Consider the following 19922-nt stretch of genomic DNA (forward strand, 5'->3'; position numbering starts at 1 on the left):
CTACATATATACTGGTATAGTTGATTTCTATCAACTCGGCTCACTTTGCAAACAATCCAAGCTGGTGCATGATGTTGAGTGTCATTCAGACGACAGGATATATGAGCTCTAATGAGTTAACAAAACGTTATGAATGGCGGCAGTTAGGTCGGAGGCGTTGCTTTTCAGTTGACATAGCCTGAATTTGTTTTGTCTCAACGTGAATAATTACAAATACAACTTCTATTCATGACGGAAGATTGACCTAGTTGCTTGTCAAAAAAACGACCTGCTAAATATATCATGTTGAGAAAGAGATACTGAGAGGGAAATAAGAGAGATCAACAAAGATGTAGACGAGAGAAATGAGGAAGAGAGAAAGAGAAAAATGAGAATTAGCAAGAGAAAGAGGGAAAGAGAAAGGTGAGAAAGAGCAAGAGAAAAAAGGGGAAGAGACATATGAGAAAGAGCAATCAAGATGGAGATGAGGCAAATTAGGAAGAGGGAACGAGAGAGATGAGAAAGAACAACAAAGATAGAGATGGGAAGAAAGAAAGAAAGAAGAAAGAAATGAAGAAGAAAGCAAGAAGAGTCTAAAGGATTTGAAGGAGGTTGTGGAACAGATGTTGATTGCATGTGAACCTTAGAGCGATCTGGGTTACAGAGGATGGTACCAAGATGGCGAAAATTCTGCACATGCAAAAACTATTCTACTGGATCATTGCTGTGTAGCTGTATAATTATCTAGTTGTATCCTTACTACATCCACTATATAAACCTACTGTCCAATTGGGGCAAGACAGGGGTGCCAACAGTGAGGGGGGAGGGGTTGGAATCGTAGACTGCGTCGTTGAAAATTTTGTCCGGTTGGTTTCCCAATCGACTGGATATTAAAATTTGGGATATTTAGGGGGAGGGGGGTTTACTGATGGCATAGAAAAATTATACGATTGATAAAATTGTTTTATTCATAACTATGTTTTAGGGGGGGGGGATAACTATTGGCATGGAAAAATTATATGATTGATAAAATTGTTCTATTTATAACATTATTCTATTCTATGCTGATGGACAAGTGATGAAAACATTTGACTTGGTGAAAATGCTAGAGATGTGTTTCATTATTAATTTAGGAATCCTGAAAATTAGAGTGAAAAGAAAATTAAGATTCTCAATAAGGATAACATAATTCGGTTAATTCAAAATGGGATTTTTCTGTTCTTTTGTCATATCCAACCAGTTCTTTTCTTTATATTATCACTATCTCTTGAAGAGAACAGACACTTAGATTACTTTGATACTTTTCATTCAAATAGTACAAGAGTGAAATTGTATTTTTTTTTTGTTAGGGCCACTCTTGAATAGAAATCACAATAAAAATCCAAGTACCCTTTTTAAAATTGTTTACTCACAACATGTTTCGGCAATGATATCATTATCACTTGATTTCTACAAGAATCAAAGTTGTTCAAAACTAAGAATAACTTTTTGTAAGAATAAATAAATAAATAAGCATTGAGCTCAAGTTCAAGTCACTGGCTTTCTTATCCATTCGTCAGTAAACAGTAAACAGTCATTATTGATTTGAATGCAAATTTATCAATACAAATATGTGTATTACATTCACATAAAATACAAAGATGTTCACAGTTCATCAAGTAAAGTTATCAACCTCGCGGCTAGCGAACCGTTCAATCTTGAAAGCTAGATCAGCGATGGTCATTCGTGAAGTAGGCTATTTAACCTAACTATTGTCTTTGGTAAAGTGACCGCTTGAGACTGAAAAAGTCTAGAAAGCTTGAAAAATCGCGAGAATAAATGCTATACTGAGTGAGGGAGATTGTTGAGAAGTCAAAATGATAGAGACATAATGATAAAGGGTAGGGGGAGTGAGATGTCAGTTAATAAATGAAGATAATAATCAGAAGAGATGGCTGGAATTAATTAATTAATTATATGAAAAATATGTAAAACTGGTCAAGGTTGTAGGATAAAAGACTTGTGAATCCTGTACATATATAGTGATCAATCATGTGCATGATAGGGGTGGAACGGTAGAATTAGTATGAAATTCATTATAATTCATTTTAAGAAGGAGAAGAAGAGTAATGAAATCATAAGTAGTGGAATTATTCGAAGAGGAGTTGAGCAGGAGAAAAAGAAAGAGAAAGGCTTAAAAACACTTGCCTTACAAAAAGGTTGTCCCCATTCATTAGTAATCGTTCCCACGGTAGCATAGGTTGGCCTATTTCATTTGTTGGCCTCCCGTATCACCTTTCATCCCAACAGGTTGTCAATCAACCTGAACCAGGAGCCATTGTGAAGCATTACTCACATTCATTACTCGAATGCTTCATATATAATTGAATTGAAAATTGAGCATTCAAAATGAACCTGGAATTTATCGTCCATTATTATAATTGATTAGAGTATTTTGACTTGTTAGTAAGGGGATAATGGAGAGTTCGAACTCTGAATTGTTGTTTTAGAAGGGTTATCCCCCAGTTGAACAAGGAAAGCTAGATTACTCACCTCATTTTCAGACCATTCATGATAATAATTGATAAAGGGCTCTATAAGTACGCGTAGTATGATTGATGGAATTGATCAATGAAATAAGCTGGATGGTAGTTTATTGAGTGATATATTTCCAGAATCCAGGAAAACAAATTGTAAATAATCATTCAAAAACAAAATATGATATTATCATGTATCAAGTATCATGAACTCTCTAATTAAAGTGGAGTGTTTCATGATAGCTAGGATAATTTAGTGCATATTATATTATAATATTATATAGAGATATATTATGTTCCATATTCGTAGAGTTAATGTGGGTAGGAACCTGTTTTGAAACTAGATACATTGTATTCAGTGAAGAAATAATCAAGCAAGTCCAATATATTGATGAGGATTTTGAAGAAAATTTGACGTGGTTAATAACTTTTAAAGTGTCAAAAAGTCAGAAAGTTCAGCCTGAACTGATCTGTAACATAATAAAGGAAAGAAGAGGTTTATACACGTACAGGATAGGAAATACATGAATGACACATCATCACGTCTTAATTACTGAACTGATTAATTTGAAATTTTGCATATAGTTTTTTAATTTACTGAGGCCTATTTTCAGTTCTTCAAGATTACAGTCACAAAGGGTTGGTTCTCATCATTTCAGAGTTTTTCATTTTCAATTTTCTTAGGAAACATGGGCAGAGAAAACTCAAACGAATATGAGAATAAGGTTGTCTCTATTATTACAATTTTTCTCGATAGAATGTTTATGTGAACAAAATTTCTTGTTTGAAAAGGTATCCTGAATTTGAGAGGGTTGTAATTATTCTGTGTAAGGAAAAACATTCTTGTATCCTTTCAAGTATGAAAGAGAGAATAAGTTCTCTATAAGAAGGAGGAAGGAAGAGTGAGAGTGTCATATTAGCGGCACACGACTGTGATGGATGACCGCTCTTTGTTGGAAGCTCTACTCCGTTCCAGTGAGTGATCAGGTAAGAGATGACCTTTTTATTTTGTGGTCTACGAATCTAGATGCTTGTCGGCTTTTTTGAATCGCAAACAGAAGGAAGGAAGAAGACACGCGCCCAACCCCCACTTTCATTGAGTATTTTCTCACTCACACATCGAAAGACACTGAGTAATTGCCATATATCTGAATAGTATCCTAGATAGTTTTTTCGCCTTCAAGCCGCCGCATGAGATGGCACTTCAAGCAGTGGCCAATTACAGCCGACTAACGTCATACTTTTTACTCAGCTGACACTAATGGACTTGTCAACATCGCCTACTACACAGGTAATCTCTACCTACAGTGATCTCCTCATTGAAAAGAAACATTGTGCAAGAAACATTGTGTACAGTGCGTTAAACTCTCAAGCTGAAAGTAGTATTATGGGAAATAAAAAGTATTTTAAAAAGTGTCCCCTGGAATGCTTTATGTGTAATCAACAATAAAACACAGTTATGCAATTGATAGTTATAAATTGACACAGAATATCAAATTGAAGTTGTGTGTATTTTTGGGTTCAAAATTTTAAAAAATAACTTGATTAATTCAATATGAAGTGATAATCAAGTGTTATAATTTAAATATAGTTTGGTGTTTTTATTTCTATAAATTCAAAATGTTTAGCTTATATATATTTCTGGACGAAACTTGAACGTTTCACAGTAGAAACATAACCTATTTTTTGGATATTTTATTAATTTATCAAAATTTTGGAATGGAATAGATTTGGGCCAAGCCTGTTGTTCCTTCCTAATCATATTTATATGATTTGTGATTTTGTCCACGAATAAATAAATGAATAAATGAATATAGCTCACTTTAGATTAGTTTCAATCAAGAATTCAATGGTGTTGATTGATCTAGCTCTAGTAGATAAGAATAAGATTGACAAAGAATAGTCATTGAATCTAGATTGTTTATTCTATGGTATAGTTCATAGTATAGAATAACGTAGTATATTGACATGGTATAGTTTCTCCATGGTATTGAGTTATAGTTGTATAGTGAGGTCCACGTTATAATGGCAGTGGATAAAGATAGAAGAATAGCGATGCCGATTCTCTGTATTAATTAATTATATTTCTACACTGTCAAAAACATAATTGGCATCGTTGTGCACCTAGAAAAGGATATTACCACCGGCTTTGTCAAATGATAGACAAGGATAGCAAAACCAACGTTGATCAAATACTGTCATTATAACGTGGACCTCACTGTAGGACTCTCTCACTCAAATTCTCGTCAACATTTTATTTCGATTGATATGATAACATTTGAAAGATAAGATTATCACATAATTTGGTCTATAAAAAATTCATTCAAATTTAAAAAGCCGACTTTGATAAAAACTTTCAAATTGTGAATAACTGAACCTACAAACTGTAATAAATGTTGCAAATACCAAAATTAATACATAAATGTTATGTATGTAACTTGTTAGAATCTTCATTGAAGTGTAATGACATAGAAACACACTTATGCAATGATTATTAACAGAATATAGCTTACTTTAGATTAGTTTTAATAGAAAATTCAATGGTTTTGATTGATCTATGACAGTTATGACAGTGTTATATTTGTAAATTGTAGCTTAAAAATTAGTGTAGTACTCTTTAACTAGAGTGGTCAACTGATAACCTTGAACAACTCTTCTCAAAAAATCTCTCTACATTTCATGTACTTGAAACTCTCTCTACATTAGACTAAATCAATGGGAAATTAATACTTCTGATCTCAGAGCAGGGAGGAATCAGCAACCAGAGCAAACTTATATTGATGGTTCAAGACAAGAGATAGTTAATAGTTTCAAACAAGAAGTAATAGCAGTTTATTTTTATTTTATTTATTATTATTTCATCCACTGACCTCCTATAAAAGGGGTATTTGGACTTGTCAATGTCGTAAGTCAATAAAATACAGAACATAAATACATAAATGATAAGTCAATATTTTTTTTCTCTCCAAACCTTATCTCGATGCTCGTAGTTTAGAACATAAACAGGTACATGAAAAGTCAATACATTTTTTTTCTATTCTCTCTAAACCCCATTTTGACGCTCGTAGTACTCTCTGAACTCTTCATTTGAGTACGCGCATATGGACAGCAGCTCCTTCTTTAATTGATCTCTGAATTTTGTACCAGTCATTACTTTATCTTTAGTTTAACTTCATAATATTTAACTTAACTTAACTTACTTAACTTACTTCTACTTAACTTAACTTTTAACTTCAATAATATCGTTGAGCTATCAATAGAGGAAGCACAGGAAGTAATATCGGTTTAACTTCAATAATATCGTTGAGCTATCACTAGAGGAAGCACTTGTGTTCAAAGTACTTAAGGAAATGGTCTCCATTTAATTCAATTCTTATAACCTCCTTGCTATATCTATGTTGCCTTCATAAATAAATCTCATTAGTATCGATTCAGGTAGAATTGGCTTCTTTAGAACTTGAACCCATCCTAGGATAATACTGGCAAGTGAATAATTTAGAAAATCAAATTCCTATCAAGCATATTGCTGAGCTGTGCATGCTCATTGGATCGTAACCATTACAACATCGACCGAACTTGCATGCTCGTTGTGTGGCTGCGTAGCTAATTACTCCTTACTGCACTGTCTGTTTATTAAATTTAATTCAGTGTAAACACGGCATGGTTCGCCATTCGACAGACCGGAACCGTGATGCCGTTCAACATCTGTCAAAACAGAAAAAGGGTCGAAAAATAACATCATCTAAATGACCGACCGGATGCCGAACTGCATTTCCACTTTTCAGCAGCTAGAGTCATCGTTACTAATTGGGGGCTTCCAGGCAGGGATCAAGAAAGATATTATGGCACCGTCATCAACCTTTGCCTGAATTTTGTACTCACGTCGGAAAAGTGCCATTCTCATCGACATTGCATTGATGACAGGTTCCAGTTTATTGTTGTTACCAGTGATATCGTAGCAATATGACATTCGATTTATTTGTCTAGTGTATTTATTCAAATTATCCAGGAAAAATACCTCAATATGATAATATTTTATAGGAAATTCTACCCCTCCAGCTGATAACTGTTCAGAAATCATTTTATTTATTTCACAATTGAAGCAACAGGTAAAAAGCCAAATATGCTCCCTTAAAGGTGCGTACAGACTTTCGCTCTGCTCCGCAACCGAACGTCACTCCAGCAGAGCGATTGATGATCGACCGGGGAGCAACAGTGGTTCGACCGGGAAACGCGAGAAGATCCAACATCTTCCGTAACGTTCATGATGGGTGCGCTGGCGGAGCGACTGTGGTACGATGGAGGACGGTGCGGGTGCGGGTTGGAAGTGCGTATATGTGTACGCAGCTTTACATCACAATAAGACAAGTATAATTCATAGTTTTTTCTGTTTATTCTTTTCCGATCGTTGTATTGTTTTTGCTAACCTAATAAATAAATGAATAAATATTCAAAATAAAATTTTCTAGACTCACGTAAAAAATAGATAAATATTGGTTGTGTTACAGTATAATAAAATTCAACGTACATCAACTTTCGTTTCTAAACATTTAAAACGAAGTTTTTCCTCTTAAACGGAAAAAAATATTGAAAGTCATTCTACTTTTTCTTAGGGTGAAAACAACTTCTTTTGTGAAGTTGTAGTAAATATGGAATAAATATTATGCACTTCTACCCAATAAGGCTGGTCACATAATCATTTTTACAAGGAATAGAGATAAGATACCAACATCCATTCTCTCTGCTATCATGGACAACCGAAGAAGATAAGCTCATCAGAAGAAAACCTTGTTATTAGTCAATACCAATACTAGTAAGCCAATACCAATTACCAAGTAGCAGAATAACAAATTCTGTGAGCAAGTTGTAGCTCTAAGTTTCCAAGACCTGATTTTCAACATCAACAAGAAATTGAATAATAATTTGCATAATATTACGATTTCAGAGAGTAACGATTTTCAAGAATAGTATTGAGTAGTAGATGAGTATGATTGAATTGCTGTTTCAGTATAGATTGAAATATTTATTTATTAATACATTGATAGATACAATATCATTCTCAACAATGAATGATTGAGAAAGTAACAACAGGCCTAAAGCCCAAAACTGTTCCTCTCCCAAATTTAGATAGAAATTGTCCAAAAATAGGTTATGTTTAAACTTCATGATTTTTGTCCAATTTTGAGTCCAAAATATTTATAAACTAGAATGAGTAGAATCAGAGACAATACGATATTTATAACGATACAGTAATATAGTATTGTCTCTGATGGAGCTAAACTGACATTCCACCCAATACACTAGGCTACTTTGATACCAATTTCAATTGGTACAATTCATACCAATAAGGAGAGTTATCAGTAGTCAACAATTTTTTCTATTGTTCAACCAGGTCGCATTATCCAATTTTCCTGTAACTACAATAATATTATTGAGCCAAATAACAAATTCCACCAGTATGATGATTGAATCCATAATTAATTATTAAACTGTAATTAATTATCAATTAGATAGATGAATGTTTCAAATTAACCTCATCTTCAAGATAGATTTGATGAAGAGGAAAACATGTATAATCAATACATTCTTCTCATCAATATTATATTCATGGATTGATTATTCGAATATCATCAACAAAATACTGAATACGGTACCAAACTGGCCACGGTACCATTTACCACAAATTTATATAGGGCCTATCATCTCCAAGATACGGTACCATAGATAATAATAATAATAATTATAAACTTCATTGCCAAAAACAATGCATACTAATAGTTCTGTGAACAGTATACCTCACGCAGTATTCTTATCCACAAGTACCTGATTGAAAAAACTATAGACTTTATGGAAATACAGCAATAGACTGGCTTCTCCACACATATGTGTAATTACTTGTCAGCTGATTTATGATGAATAATTCTATAGTCTGATTTTTACTCTGATATTGGCGTATGAAGGAGGCTCCTTTTTCCTTTTATACTATCCTTGAAATGCAAAATTTCCAAAAACCTTGTATATACGTCGACGCACAATTAAAAAAGGAACATACCTGTCAAATTTCATGAAAATTTATTACCGCGTTTCGCCGTAAATGCCCAACATATAAACATTTAAACATTAAGAGAAATGCCAAACCGTCGACTTGAATCTTAGACCTCACTTCGTTCGGTCAACAAAATAAAACTCAATAATACATATTTCTGTATCATCTCCAAGATACTGGATACGGTATCACATATATTTGAATATCATCTCAGTTTTTGTTTACGGTACCATAGCAGTATGTAATAATTATCAAATTCATGAAGTTTTTTGGATAAACAGGATTCAACTGAATTTGAAAAACTAAATCATCAATATCTCTCAAACATACGAAATCTCTCATCAAAACTGAGATCACACCAAGTTAAAAGTCTCAGCTCATGGGAAGATGAACAAAGAAGTTTAAGTTACAGTATTAATCAGGAGTTTGTCATTCAAAAATTTTTGAGCATTGTAACAAGATATACAATGCGGGATACACTATTATACAGATCCCATTGCGAGAAATATATGCATGATTACAATGGAGATTATTCATTTCCATGTTTTTTACTGTTCCAGCTCAATATCTTCCATGGCTTGAAGAGAGTGAGAATTTTTTCTTTGTGCTCAGGCAACGGGACTGAATAGTAATGGGCCAAGGGTTTTTAAACTTGTTTCTTGTTGCCCAACTGTTGCCGTGTGATATAGGAGAGTCCTTGTTTATCTAAATACCCCACCAATCGCTCTTCCACCTCTTCCCCTTTTTTGTGTGTGTCTTTATGTGTAGCCACCCTTCATTATCATACTTGAGAAGTGAGTGCTTCTCTTGCTCTCTTTAGTTGAGACAACTCATTACCGCCTGGACCTTGATGTGACTTGGTCCAGTTTGTTGTGTTATGATGTCCATGGTCATGGCTACTTTCTTCCACTGTTTGACTGGCTCTCACGCCTGGAATATTTTAGAGGATTAGAAATCCACTTGAATAATAATGACAAGGAAAAACATCAGCTTCCACTTTACAGCTCATTCACAGTCAGCTACTCAATCAATTTGTCCATTATCAAACTGAAGTGGATTAACTTGGCTTTGATTACAATTAATTTACACTTATCTTTAAAAATAAGATCAATTATTGACAAATAATCGAGCAACACCTAATGAAAACTTTATCATGATGAAATAAAAACAGACATATATTGTCAAATTCTACAGAAAGCTTTATCGAAATCACTACACAAAACATACAAATAAAACTTATTGGAAGGTTGAGAGATCCACACATTTAATTGTGTAAATCAGTTATCGTTTTTTCCACAAAAACTCATTCATCTATCACCTACATTCTATATCTATTATGTAGCAATAAATTATGGATTTGAATCTTCATAATTTTTCAAGTAATGAACTTCCGCTATGGTTGTTAACAGTTAAAGTCGAATAAACAAGCAATCTGAACCTCTGGTCTGGTGATATCAATGATTATTCGAGTAAGTTCATGCTGATGTACTAATATCATAGAGAAAGAATAGCATAAGTCGATATCCCATGTTATAGAGCGTTTATGTCGCAATTTTCAATGTTAACTCAAGCCGATAGTCCACGTAGATCTTTCCCGTGAAGCTGTGTGACGCTGGTAGTCTCTCATATTGTGCCGTTCATACACTCTCAACCAGCCAAAACAGTAAAAATCGACAATAATCGATAGTAATTGACAATAATCGGCTTGAGTTAACAGTAAAAGTTGCGACATAAACGCCCTATACCATGGGATATCCACTCACGCTGAGCTAATACTGTGTAAGTGTTCCTCTACTTTCTTGATCGATTTGAATAATTGAATGAATCAAATCAAATTTGAGCCATGATTGTAACAGCATTATTATTTTAATAATTATGCAATGAACGCTATCCACTGTTGTCAATAATGTTTAAAGCTTGATCCTCTTTAATTCTTCTGTCTACCATGACATCAAACCTTAATCATTCTAAACTAAAATGTCACTTATTTGTTCATCAGCCCGGCAAACACTCTTGATCATCATCAACGATCCGATACCAAGGTAGGTTAGTAAACGATCAATGATATAGATTAACGATCCAATACAAATCAAAATATCATTCATTAATATCATCCATCTATCCTACTGCGTGATTGTATTCACTTGTCAATCTAGGAATCAAGATTCGATTTACGAAAAGTATTTCCTTCTATTTGGTAATTGACAGATTGCGATAATGCATGTTATGAGAGAATGATAATGAAATCGTATAACTCCGAATTGTGAGTAATGGTTTTCCAATTCCCCCTGCGTTGTTTGTAAGAGCTCCAGGAATGCGGTGAGACAGTGAGAGGTATTGAGTAAGAAAGAGTATTAGGCAGGTGATTGTTTGGATAGGCCTGTGCAGTGCGTAGCTACAAATACGCACTGCGTAGTCTTTGTTTTCTGGGAGCGGGGAAGTTTTTCGGCCAAGACAGCTCCACCACCAAATTGAGAGCGAAGAATCGTACAAAGAAGCGTGAAACACAAAGAGTGATTGTTGGCGTATTGTTCGCTTAATTAATTCGAGCATCGGCTGACAAAGGAAGGGACGAGTCCCATAGCGTTTGCTCAGAGAAACCTCAAGGCCTCCACTTCTCATATTATCATCGGATGGGAGGGCTCTACTCACATCAATAGGCCTAGACAGGCGGCTGGAGGCCAGAAGTCTTTTCCAACTCATTTGCAGGCACAATGACTGAATGATTCATTCAAAGTGGCCACACGTGCCTCACTCATACATACATATTCACCAATCAGGATTCGATTACACTCTTATCAGCAGCTCCTTCTAGACGAGTCACAGTTACACAAGACACGCAATCAATAAAATAATGGTTGAAAAAAAATCTGGTGTGGTACACTCACACAACTTTCCTTGCTCATTGATCTATAAGCCTCATTCTTAAACGAGGATAATCTAGGGGAATAGCATTATGCCGATTGGCGGCTAAATAATTTTATTAAAACTACGATTATACTATTGTTATTGTTTTCAGAGTACATTTCCCTTTGTTTGAATTATGAAATTTAAGGATTTTTTAAGAACAGCTGTTCTACAAATAAAATATCAACGTGTGTTCTTTTGAATAAACTGCTCTACCCACCTACCTCAAGTACGAGAAGGAGGTTACAAAGTAAATTTCTCAAGGATGGGGTTGACCCCCTATTAGTTTTTCAGGGAGGAGACTCATGCTAGTTGATAGAGCTGATATATAACTATACAGAGTATGAATTTGAAAAAATCGATCAAGTCATTTTTGATAAAATCGTGAAAAACATGGTTTTTCAGTAACTATCCGCCATTTTGCTCAAGAATATTACGGACCTCCTGCAATTTTCCCAGAAATGAGACTCATGTCAGTTGATAGGGCTTATAAATAGCTATCCATGGTAGACTATAAATTTGAAAAAAATCGTTAGAGACGTTTTCGAGAAAACCGTGAAAAACATGGTTTTTTAGTTATTATCCGCCATTTTTCTCAAGAATATTACGGAGCTCCTGCAATTTTCCCAGGAATGAGTTTCATGTCAGTTGATAGGGCTTATGAATAGCTATCTAGGGTATAAATTTGAAGAAAATCGTTAGAGCCGTTTTCGAGAAAACCGTGAAAAACATGGTTTTTTAGTCATTATCCACCATTTTGAACTGAATTTTATTGAATTTCTTATTGTCGGATCCTCATGGTATAAGGACCTTAAGTTTAAAATTTCAAGTCAATCGGTTAATTAGGAATGGAGTGATCGTGTTCACAGACACACACACACCCACACATACACACACACACACACACAGACCAACACCCAAAAATCATGTTTTTGGACTCAGGGACCTTGAAACGTATAGAAAACATGAAATTAGGGTACCTTAATTTTTTTGGAAAGCAATACTTTCCTTACCTATGGTAATAGGGCAAGGAAAGTAATACAATCTATAATGTGGTAGCATTATAATGGTAATAATTCGATGTGTGTGAATCTAGAGCTAGAAACTACTGCACTTGAAGGTAGACTGAGGTAGAGTGCACATTGAATAAAATCATGAAATTGAAGAATTACAATTATAAATCTTGATAAATCCAATACCAGAGCGGATTATGGAAATGGGTGAAAACTTGAAATCGAATCTTCCAGCATCCGCCGAGAAGATTTTTCTCACTTGGAAATTTCTCTCGTGCCCGAGGCGAATTATACTCGTTAAAGGCTGGCCACTAACGGTAGAATATGCATGATAACAAGCATGTACATGCATGATTAACATGCATACACACATATTCATCATGCATGTTTTGTTTTGACAACAAATAACAATAGATGAACCACTGTTAAATTACAAATTGTAATGATGGAATGAAAAATTAATTTTACCTCAACTCGTAGAGCAGCAAATAGAAAATAAAAAAAGGAGATAGAAAAATTCTAACCTTAAAAAGTGTTGCTCGAAATCTTTCGCTGTCATGACGTAACAAAGTATGATGAAATGTGTATCAAGCATATTTATCATCCATGTCCTACCGTTAGTGGCCAGTCTAATACTACAGTGCATATACTACGTACGATACCACCAGTGCAGTTCGAAACAGTCCAATCTCATAACGTTTCTTCGCAAATAACTTATCCCACCTAAACTGTGAACTATTATCCACAGTCAGAAACTGCACATACCATATCCAGCACATACCACATACCATATACCATATACACCACATCCACATAATATTTCTATCATTACCACTTAGTAAATGAACTTATAGGACGTTGATCACAATTGAATTAACTTGTTTAACTACATTATTTACATAATTTGAAAACTCTTGAAGAGTTAGTTCAAAGGGTAAGGACATTGAACCCTATACCTATTTCAATACAGTATGTACTTCGATGGTCCAGTCAAAATAATAATAACCATACACATAGCACTCTACATCCATCTATCTATATTCTATCTATCTCTACCATTAATTACAAAATCACAAAGTATATAGATCTTTGACAGAATTTTTTATGGCAAAAAATTAGAATCAACGTCTTACTTTTACTTCCTCCAATACATCCTTTCAAATACATCTTCTTTTTATAAATTTGTACAAAAGTGATATTTTGTTAATCACCGACTTTGGTTAGACCTATGTTGAACTCTTCTATTGTTCAACGTTTCATATCATAGTACACAATATGATCGATATTACAGTCCATTTATGGAGAATTGATAGTACTCTTGTAATATTTTCCAATTGAACAGGACTAGGTTCGACACTCATGTCATTCTCAAGTTTCAAAATGCATTATAAGACGAATAATCTATTTAGACCCTTGAAAATGACATAAACGTCGAAACTAGTAGTAATTTAAAAATATCACTACTAGTAATTCTCTATAATTAAAAATCCAAGTAGCCCATTAACAATATTTTTTTCCAGTTTAATTTGATGTTCCTGTATACATTTTCAATGACAGTAAATCTATATAAATAAAAGCGAAATGGCACTCACTCACTGACTGACTGACTCACTCACTCACTCACTCGCAGAGCTAAAAATCTATCGGACCAAAAACGTTCAAATTTGGTAGGTATGTTCAGTTGGCCCTTTAGAGGCGCACTAAGAAATCTTTTGGCAATATTTTAACTCTGACGGTGGTTATTAAGGGTTTAAAGTTCATCTTTAGCATGTATATTCTTCTTATTCTCTTAATTATAATTGAAAAATGTCCATACCATTTGTTAATATAGAACTATAATCTAGAGAGAGTACCTCTTCGAAACAGTTGTTAACTGGTAATTGAATTAATAATTTTGTCAGGTTAGCATTAAGTAGAGTTGACTTTGTTAGGTTGGCACCAAGTTGAAGATTGAAATGAATTTATCGCGGAAAAATTTATTGGGCACTGCTACTTCAATCAGAGCTATTCCTGGGAATATTATATTACTACCCGTCAGGCTCGCTTCGCTCGCCATATCCGTTTAGCCAGACGTTTAGTCTGGACCCCCGACTGGATCGTCCTAACATATGATAAAAATGCTCAAACGAAAAATGCTGATCTCATTCTTGGACGATCTAGTCGGGGGTGCAGGGGGCGTAGCCCCCTGGCTAGACAGATATGGCGAGCGAAGCGAGCCTGACGGCTAGTTGGTACTAAAGTTACCGTTTATAGTATAGTAACTGTATTTTGAAACTAACGGTAAAATAAGGACTAATTGAGTTCCAGCTGTCTCAAATTGGAACAACTATTTCATTAACTTTCAAGCATCGATGGTTCAGTGGTAGAATGCTCGCCTGCCACGCGGGCGGCCCGGGTTCGATTCCCGGTCGATGCAACATTTTTTTATAATATACACAGTCTTTTCTCCCAGTTATTCCATTCCACTATCATCTGTTTTATAAAGATAAATAATCATACTTCGATGAAGAATACAAATACTTGTGTTTATTTTTTATTTATGCTTCTCTGAAATAATCTATATATATAAAAATGTTATGTTGGTTTGTGTGTAATGCAAAAACTCCAAAAGTACTGGACCGATTGAGTTGAAATTTTAACATGATATAAAATCCGCATCAAGGATGGTTTTTATCTACTTTTTACAATTTTCAGGGGCGCTACGCTCGCCCGAAAATTTTTAACTTTTTTGTTTATGGATTTTTCCGATTTTTGACTTCACATTCGGGGTCAGCTCGCGAAAATAAGTCGATTAAAAAAAAAAAAATTGACCGGGCTCGCAGGGTGGCCCGGGGGGAGGGGGTGAAACTTTGGCCATTTTTGGCCAGATTTGAGCTGAGCGCTGCTGCAATCAAAGTGCAAAATCTGACCGCTAGATAGCGCGCATGTTTCAAAACGCAGCTTCAACAGGTTCGTGAGATATAGAGTACCGGTAAACTACACTCTTGATTACCGTATGTTTTCCGGTACAATTATTGGATTTCAATTACTTTCGCAATTCAGAACAAAGAAAGCATACCGATGCTTTTTTTTCGATAATAAATTCGTGTTTCAGTGCAAATAATCGTGTTACTTGTGTTAATATTGTAGTAATTTCAATCAGTGAATGGATCGATACCGGTACCGTGCTACAATCAATTGGCGATTCAGTCGATAGTGTGAGTATAATCTTATCGATGTAAATCAATCTTGTAATGAATAATAATTATTGAGGCTTTTATTCTTGCATTTGTGTATTCATAATTTCTCAATTGTCAATGTTTCATAATCCTCCAAACCTTAGTTCATAAGCTGATCGGCTTATCTTATAGTTTCAATATCTTATTTCTATTTCATATTCATGCTATGTTTCCTTCTATCATAAAACAACGAGAAATAAAAAAAAATTCTTATCTCTTTTCTACTAACATACCGGCATTTGACAACGGTGTTGTTGATAATACGATCTGGGCTGTGTTGCATGCTAAAATACAAAGTAGGCTAATATTTTAGTAGTCAGCTGGTTATTTGATCATATAAACAAAATGAAGGGATAGATTATAATATTATATTAGTCTATCTTTAGAATTGTGTGGTCTAGATTTAGATGTGGATTGCTTTTCACATGGACAACTGTATGTTGCGTGTTCCCGAGTCGGCAAACCAGATAGTCTTTATATTTACGCAGACAGTGGAAAAACAAAAAATATTGTATATAAACAAGTATTGCAAAATCAAACTTATATGAAATGTATTCTTTGTTTTTTCTCATTTCTCAACCATTCGCAAACAGAGAGTGAGAATAGGGAAAAATCTGAGTGCAGAAGAAGGCCTTCCTGTAAAATTCGGCGTGCCACAAGGAACAGTTCTTGGTCCGATACTGTACCTCATCTTTGCCAATGAGTTGTGCTCACTCGACATTGGTGGCAAGATTATTGTCTTTGCCGACGACACAGCTGTGATATTTCAAGGCAACAACTGGAACGAGACTTTCATAACCGCTGAATTAGGCATGGAAAAAATTACACTTTGGCTCCACAGTAATATCCTGACTCTCAATTCATCAAAAACTAAATTTCTAGCATTTTCACTGACGGACTCCAAAAAACCTGTACGAAATACAATCAAGTTACATCACTGCAAAATAAATCGCATAGACTGCAATTGTCCATCAGTAGAACGATACTCACACTGATACAGATACTCACACTGGATACGTTAAAAATTGTATATCACGCATTGGTAGAGTCAATAGCAAGATATGGAATCCTGGCATGGGGAGCTACGTATTTCTGCCATATCAATCCTGTTTTTAAAGTCCAGAAACTCATCCTCAGAATAATGGGACAGAAACATCCACTCTACCCTTCAGATTCTCTATATGAAGAGCTCCAACTACTGAGCATCCGACAAATTTACATTCACAAATTACTCACATTCATCAGGAAAAACACGCAGTTCTTTCTCAACATGGACCACACCCACAGCACGCGAAGAAGGAATATTGATCTAGCAGTCCCCAGGATGACAACAACTGCCGCCCAGAGAACAGTCACATACTTAGGACCGAAGATTTACAACAGGCTGCCAATGGACATCAAGGAAATGGTACTGGTTAATATATTTAAAGCAAAAACAAAAACTTGGATAATTGAAAATAGAATAAATTATAGTGAAGACCTTATTACAAACTAGATATTATGAATATTATTAATTCATTTTTTTATCAATCCTTTTTAAGAGACTATTCTCAAATATTTTTTCTTTTAGAATCTAATTATTTTCCATCAATAATTTTCTATTTTATATATAGGTATTCATTTACTCATTTTAATTTATTTTTTCTAAAAATTTTGCTTTTTTTCATTTTATTTCTCACATAAACATTATTTTTCCTTTTAGTTTTGTAATTGCACAATAAACCAGATTTAACAGCTCACATAACACAGATGTTCATATTTATTTAACAAGCATAATATTTGTGGTTTCCCAACACATATTTTATATATAGTGGGGGCCACAGAAAAAAAAAATAAACATTCAATCACAATGTGCCACTGCGAAGCGTGGCAGGGTACAGCTAGTAAATATATAAATTATAAATGTATAATGTACTTTTTATCCATTTGGGTAACAGGCTATATTTTGTGAAATAATCTCCTGTTCCTGTAACATATCATTTTTTTGGCTCCAACATTTTCCATCACTAAAAAACAATACGACGTTCCTGTGAATGAGAATCAATGATGAGACAGTGGCTTCTAAATGCAACAATTTTAAATGCATTCCTATTTTCATTCAGATAATAGGATTAACAATGTCGGCTTGCTGATGATTATGTGAAATTCGAGAGACCATTTTGATGCATGCATAATAAATTGATCCGGTGGAAATCTAGTTCTCCTGATGACAGGACAATAGAGAGTATAGTTAATGAATTTTTGTTCGGAGAATTGATCAATAAATAGGCTGAGTTATTACTTTCATGGATGAGGAGCGTACTCGGAATCATTTATTTATTCAATGATACACTAAATAGAATTCATTAAAATGATTGGGGAAGTACCAACAGGCACAGTCCAAAGTTGTTCCTTTCCTGAATTTTGATTCATACACAAGTCCAAAAAGTTGGTTATGTTTCATTCACTTTTGAATTATAGTCATAATTCAATATAATAACCGCACTTATATTATATTATTAATATAATATAATTGGAATATAATAAAGAGTTCAATAATTATAGTAGACGACAGTATTCGTAATCATAGGAGATGAAAAAGATTTAATCTGTACTGTACTTGAGTACTCAAAATTGTACAGATCTAGTCACACTAATCGTAGCATGCGGTTTTCATTCCTACTCATGAGATAAATGTTATAAATGTATACGGTACTAATTTACTGTGGATAGTTATTAGCAAATTTGAACTAGCTTTATATATATCAACTCTCACATTTCTGTACGTAGTGTCATAGACAAAATAAACATAGACTACAAGTTGGTTTATTTAGTGGTATAAGATCAAGTGCAATAGGCATAGATCTCTGCTGGTGTACATTAGGAATGAAGCTACATTATTATCTTATGAAACACATTATTCTATAGTATTCCCTAGAATATTATCCCCAGTATTCTACAGGGCAATAGGCTTAGATCTCTGGTAGTGATCATTATAAATTCTACAGTGCAATAGGCTTAGATCTCTGGTAGTGTACATTATAAATGAAGCTACATTATTTTCTTATAAAACACATTATTCTACAGTATTCCTTAGAATATAGTAGTTATTATTTACATTATCCCCAATATTCTACAGTGCAATAGGCTTACATCTCTGGTAATGTACATTATAAATGAAGCTACATTATTCTTTTATAAAACACATTATTCTACAGTATTCCCTCATTCCATTCCCCTATATTGTGAAAATGGATGAGAACTTGAATTCGAATCTCTCAGTGGAAATTTTTTCTCACTTTGAAATTCCTCTCGTGCCCGAGGCGAATTAACTGGTGATTGTTGTACAGGATCATTATACTTTACTTCTGCCGCCCTCTAATGAGAACCGCAATCGGTGCAACCGTCACCCCCCCCCTTTCCGCAAAACCAGAACCCCCAACCACCCTCATCGGGTGTCATCGTACCGAAACTGACTGTCGGGCCGGCCCTTTTCTATGTTTCAAATAATATATTTTTATGTAGCGATTCGTGGAACCAGTTTTAATTGGTTTTCATCGTGCATCTAGCTGCTGAGGGAGCTGTGGGGGGTTGGGTGGTGGTTAAGGGGGGTGGGGTAACTGAGGGCTGTTGACCTGTGCCAAATACATGGATGCGATTTATCTGCTTGACGAGCTGCTAACATAAATATCGCGTCTGCTTGAGATACGCCGACCGCAGGATCTAAACATGAAAATATAAATACAGTACATAATATAGTTCTATGGGTTCAACGCAGGTCGAGAGGTAGGAGGAAGAGTGAGCGGTCCAGATAAAAACAGTCAGCAGGTATACTACATGTATACTAGGTATGTTATACAGGTTACTCACACTATGACATACTCATTACACATTTATCACGGGTATGCTACGTTTCCTATGCATTAGAATCCTCAATCAAGGACAAATAAAAAACTCAATATTCTAATAAAGTATTTTAATAGGGCTACACGAATAGAGCTATAAAATAGAGCTACTTGAAATTATAGAAATGAACTAGTACTAGTTATTTTTCATCATTAAACTGAATATTCATGCATCTTATCTCACAATGAAGATTCATTAAATGACATTACAATATTATTCTTCCAGATCCAAAAACATGCAGATGATAAGTTGTCTGCTATTTTGAATAACATATTCCTTCTCTTGAACAAATTTGAGTTGTTTTTCAAAATTTCTTGAAATTATTTATCACTCTTGATCAATTTTATTAATTATCCAA

The 19922-nt window shown here is 34.5% G+C and overlaps 1 protein-coding gene and 1 non-coding gene across 2 annotated transcripts in view; both read left to right on the plus strand.

Annotated features, from left to right (window-relative positions):
- The first annotated feature begins 3698 nt into the window (after window positions 1-3698).
- Window positions 3699-19922, plus strand: part of LOC120351644 — a 46323-nt gene continuing 30099 nt past the window's right edge. Inside the window, exons 1-2 of the mRNA XM_039429548.1 lie at window positions 3699-3786; window positions 6633-6822. Coding sequence (XP_039285482.1) covers window positions 3757-3786; window positions 6633-6822 — 220 coding nt within the window. The 5' untranslated portion in view covers window positions 3699-3756. The remainder of the gene's footprint in view (window positions 3787-6632; window positions 6823-19922) is intronic.
- Window positions 14807-14877, plus strand: Trnag-gcc. Its single transcript has one exon. It is a non-coding gene; the product is annotated as a tRNA-Gly (tRNA).

This window comes from Nilaparvata lugens, chromosome 5, assembly GCF_014356525.2.
Source record: "Nilaparvata lugens isolate BPH chromosome 5, ASM1435652v1, whole genome shotgun sequence".
In the NCBI taxonomy this organism is placed as follows: Eukaryota; Metazoa; Arthropoda; class Insecta; order Hemiptera; family Delphacidae; genus Nilaparvata; species Nilaparvata lugens.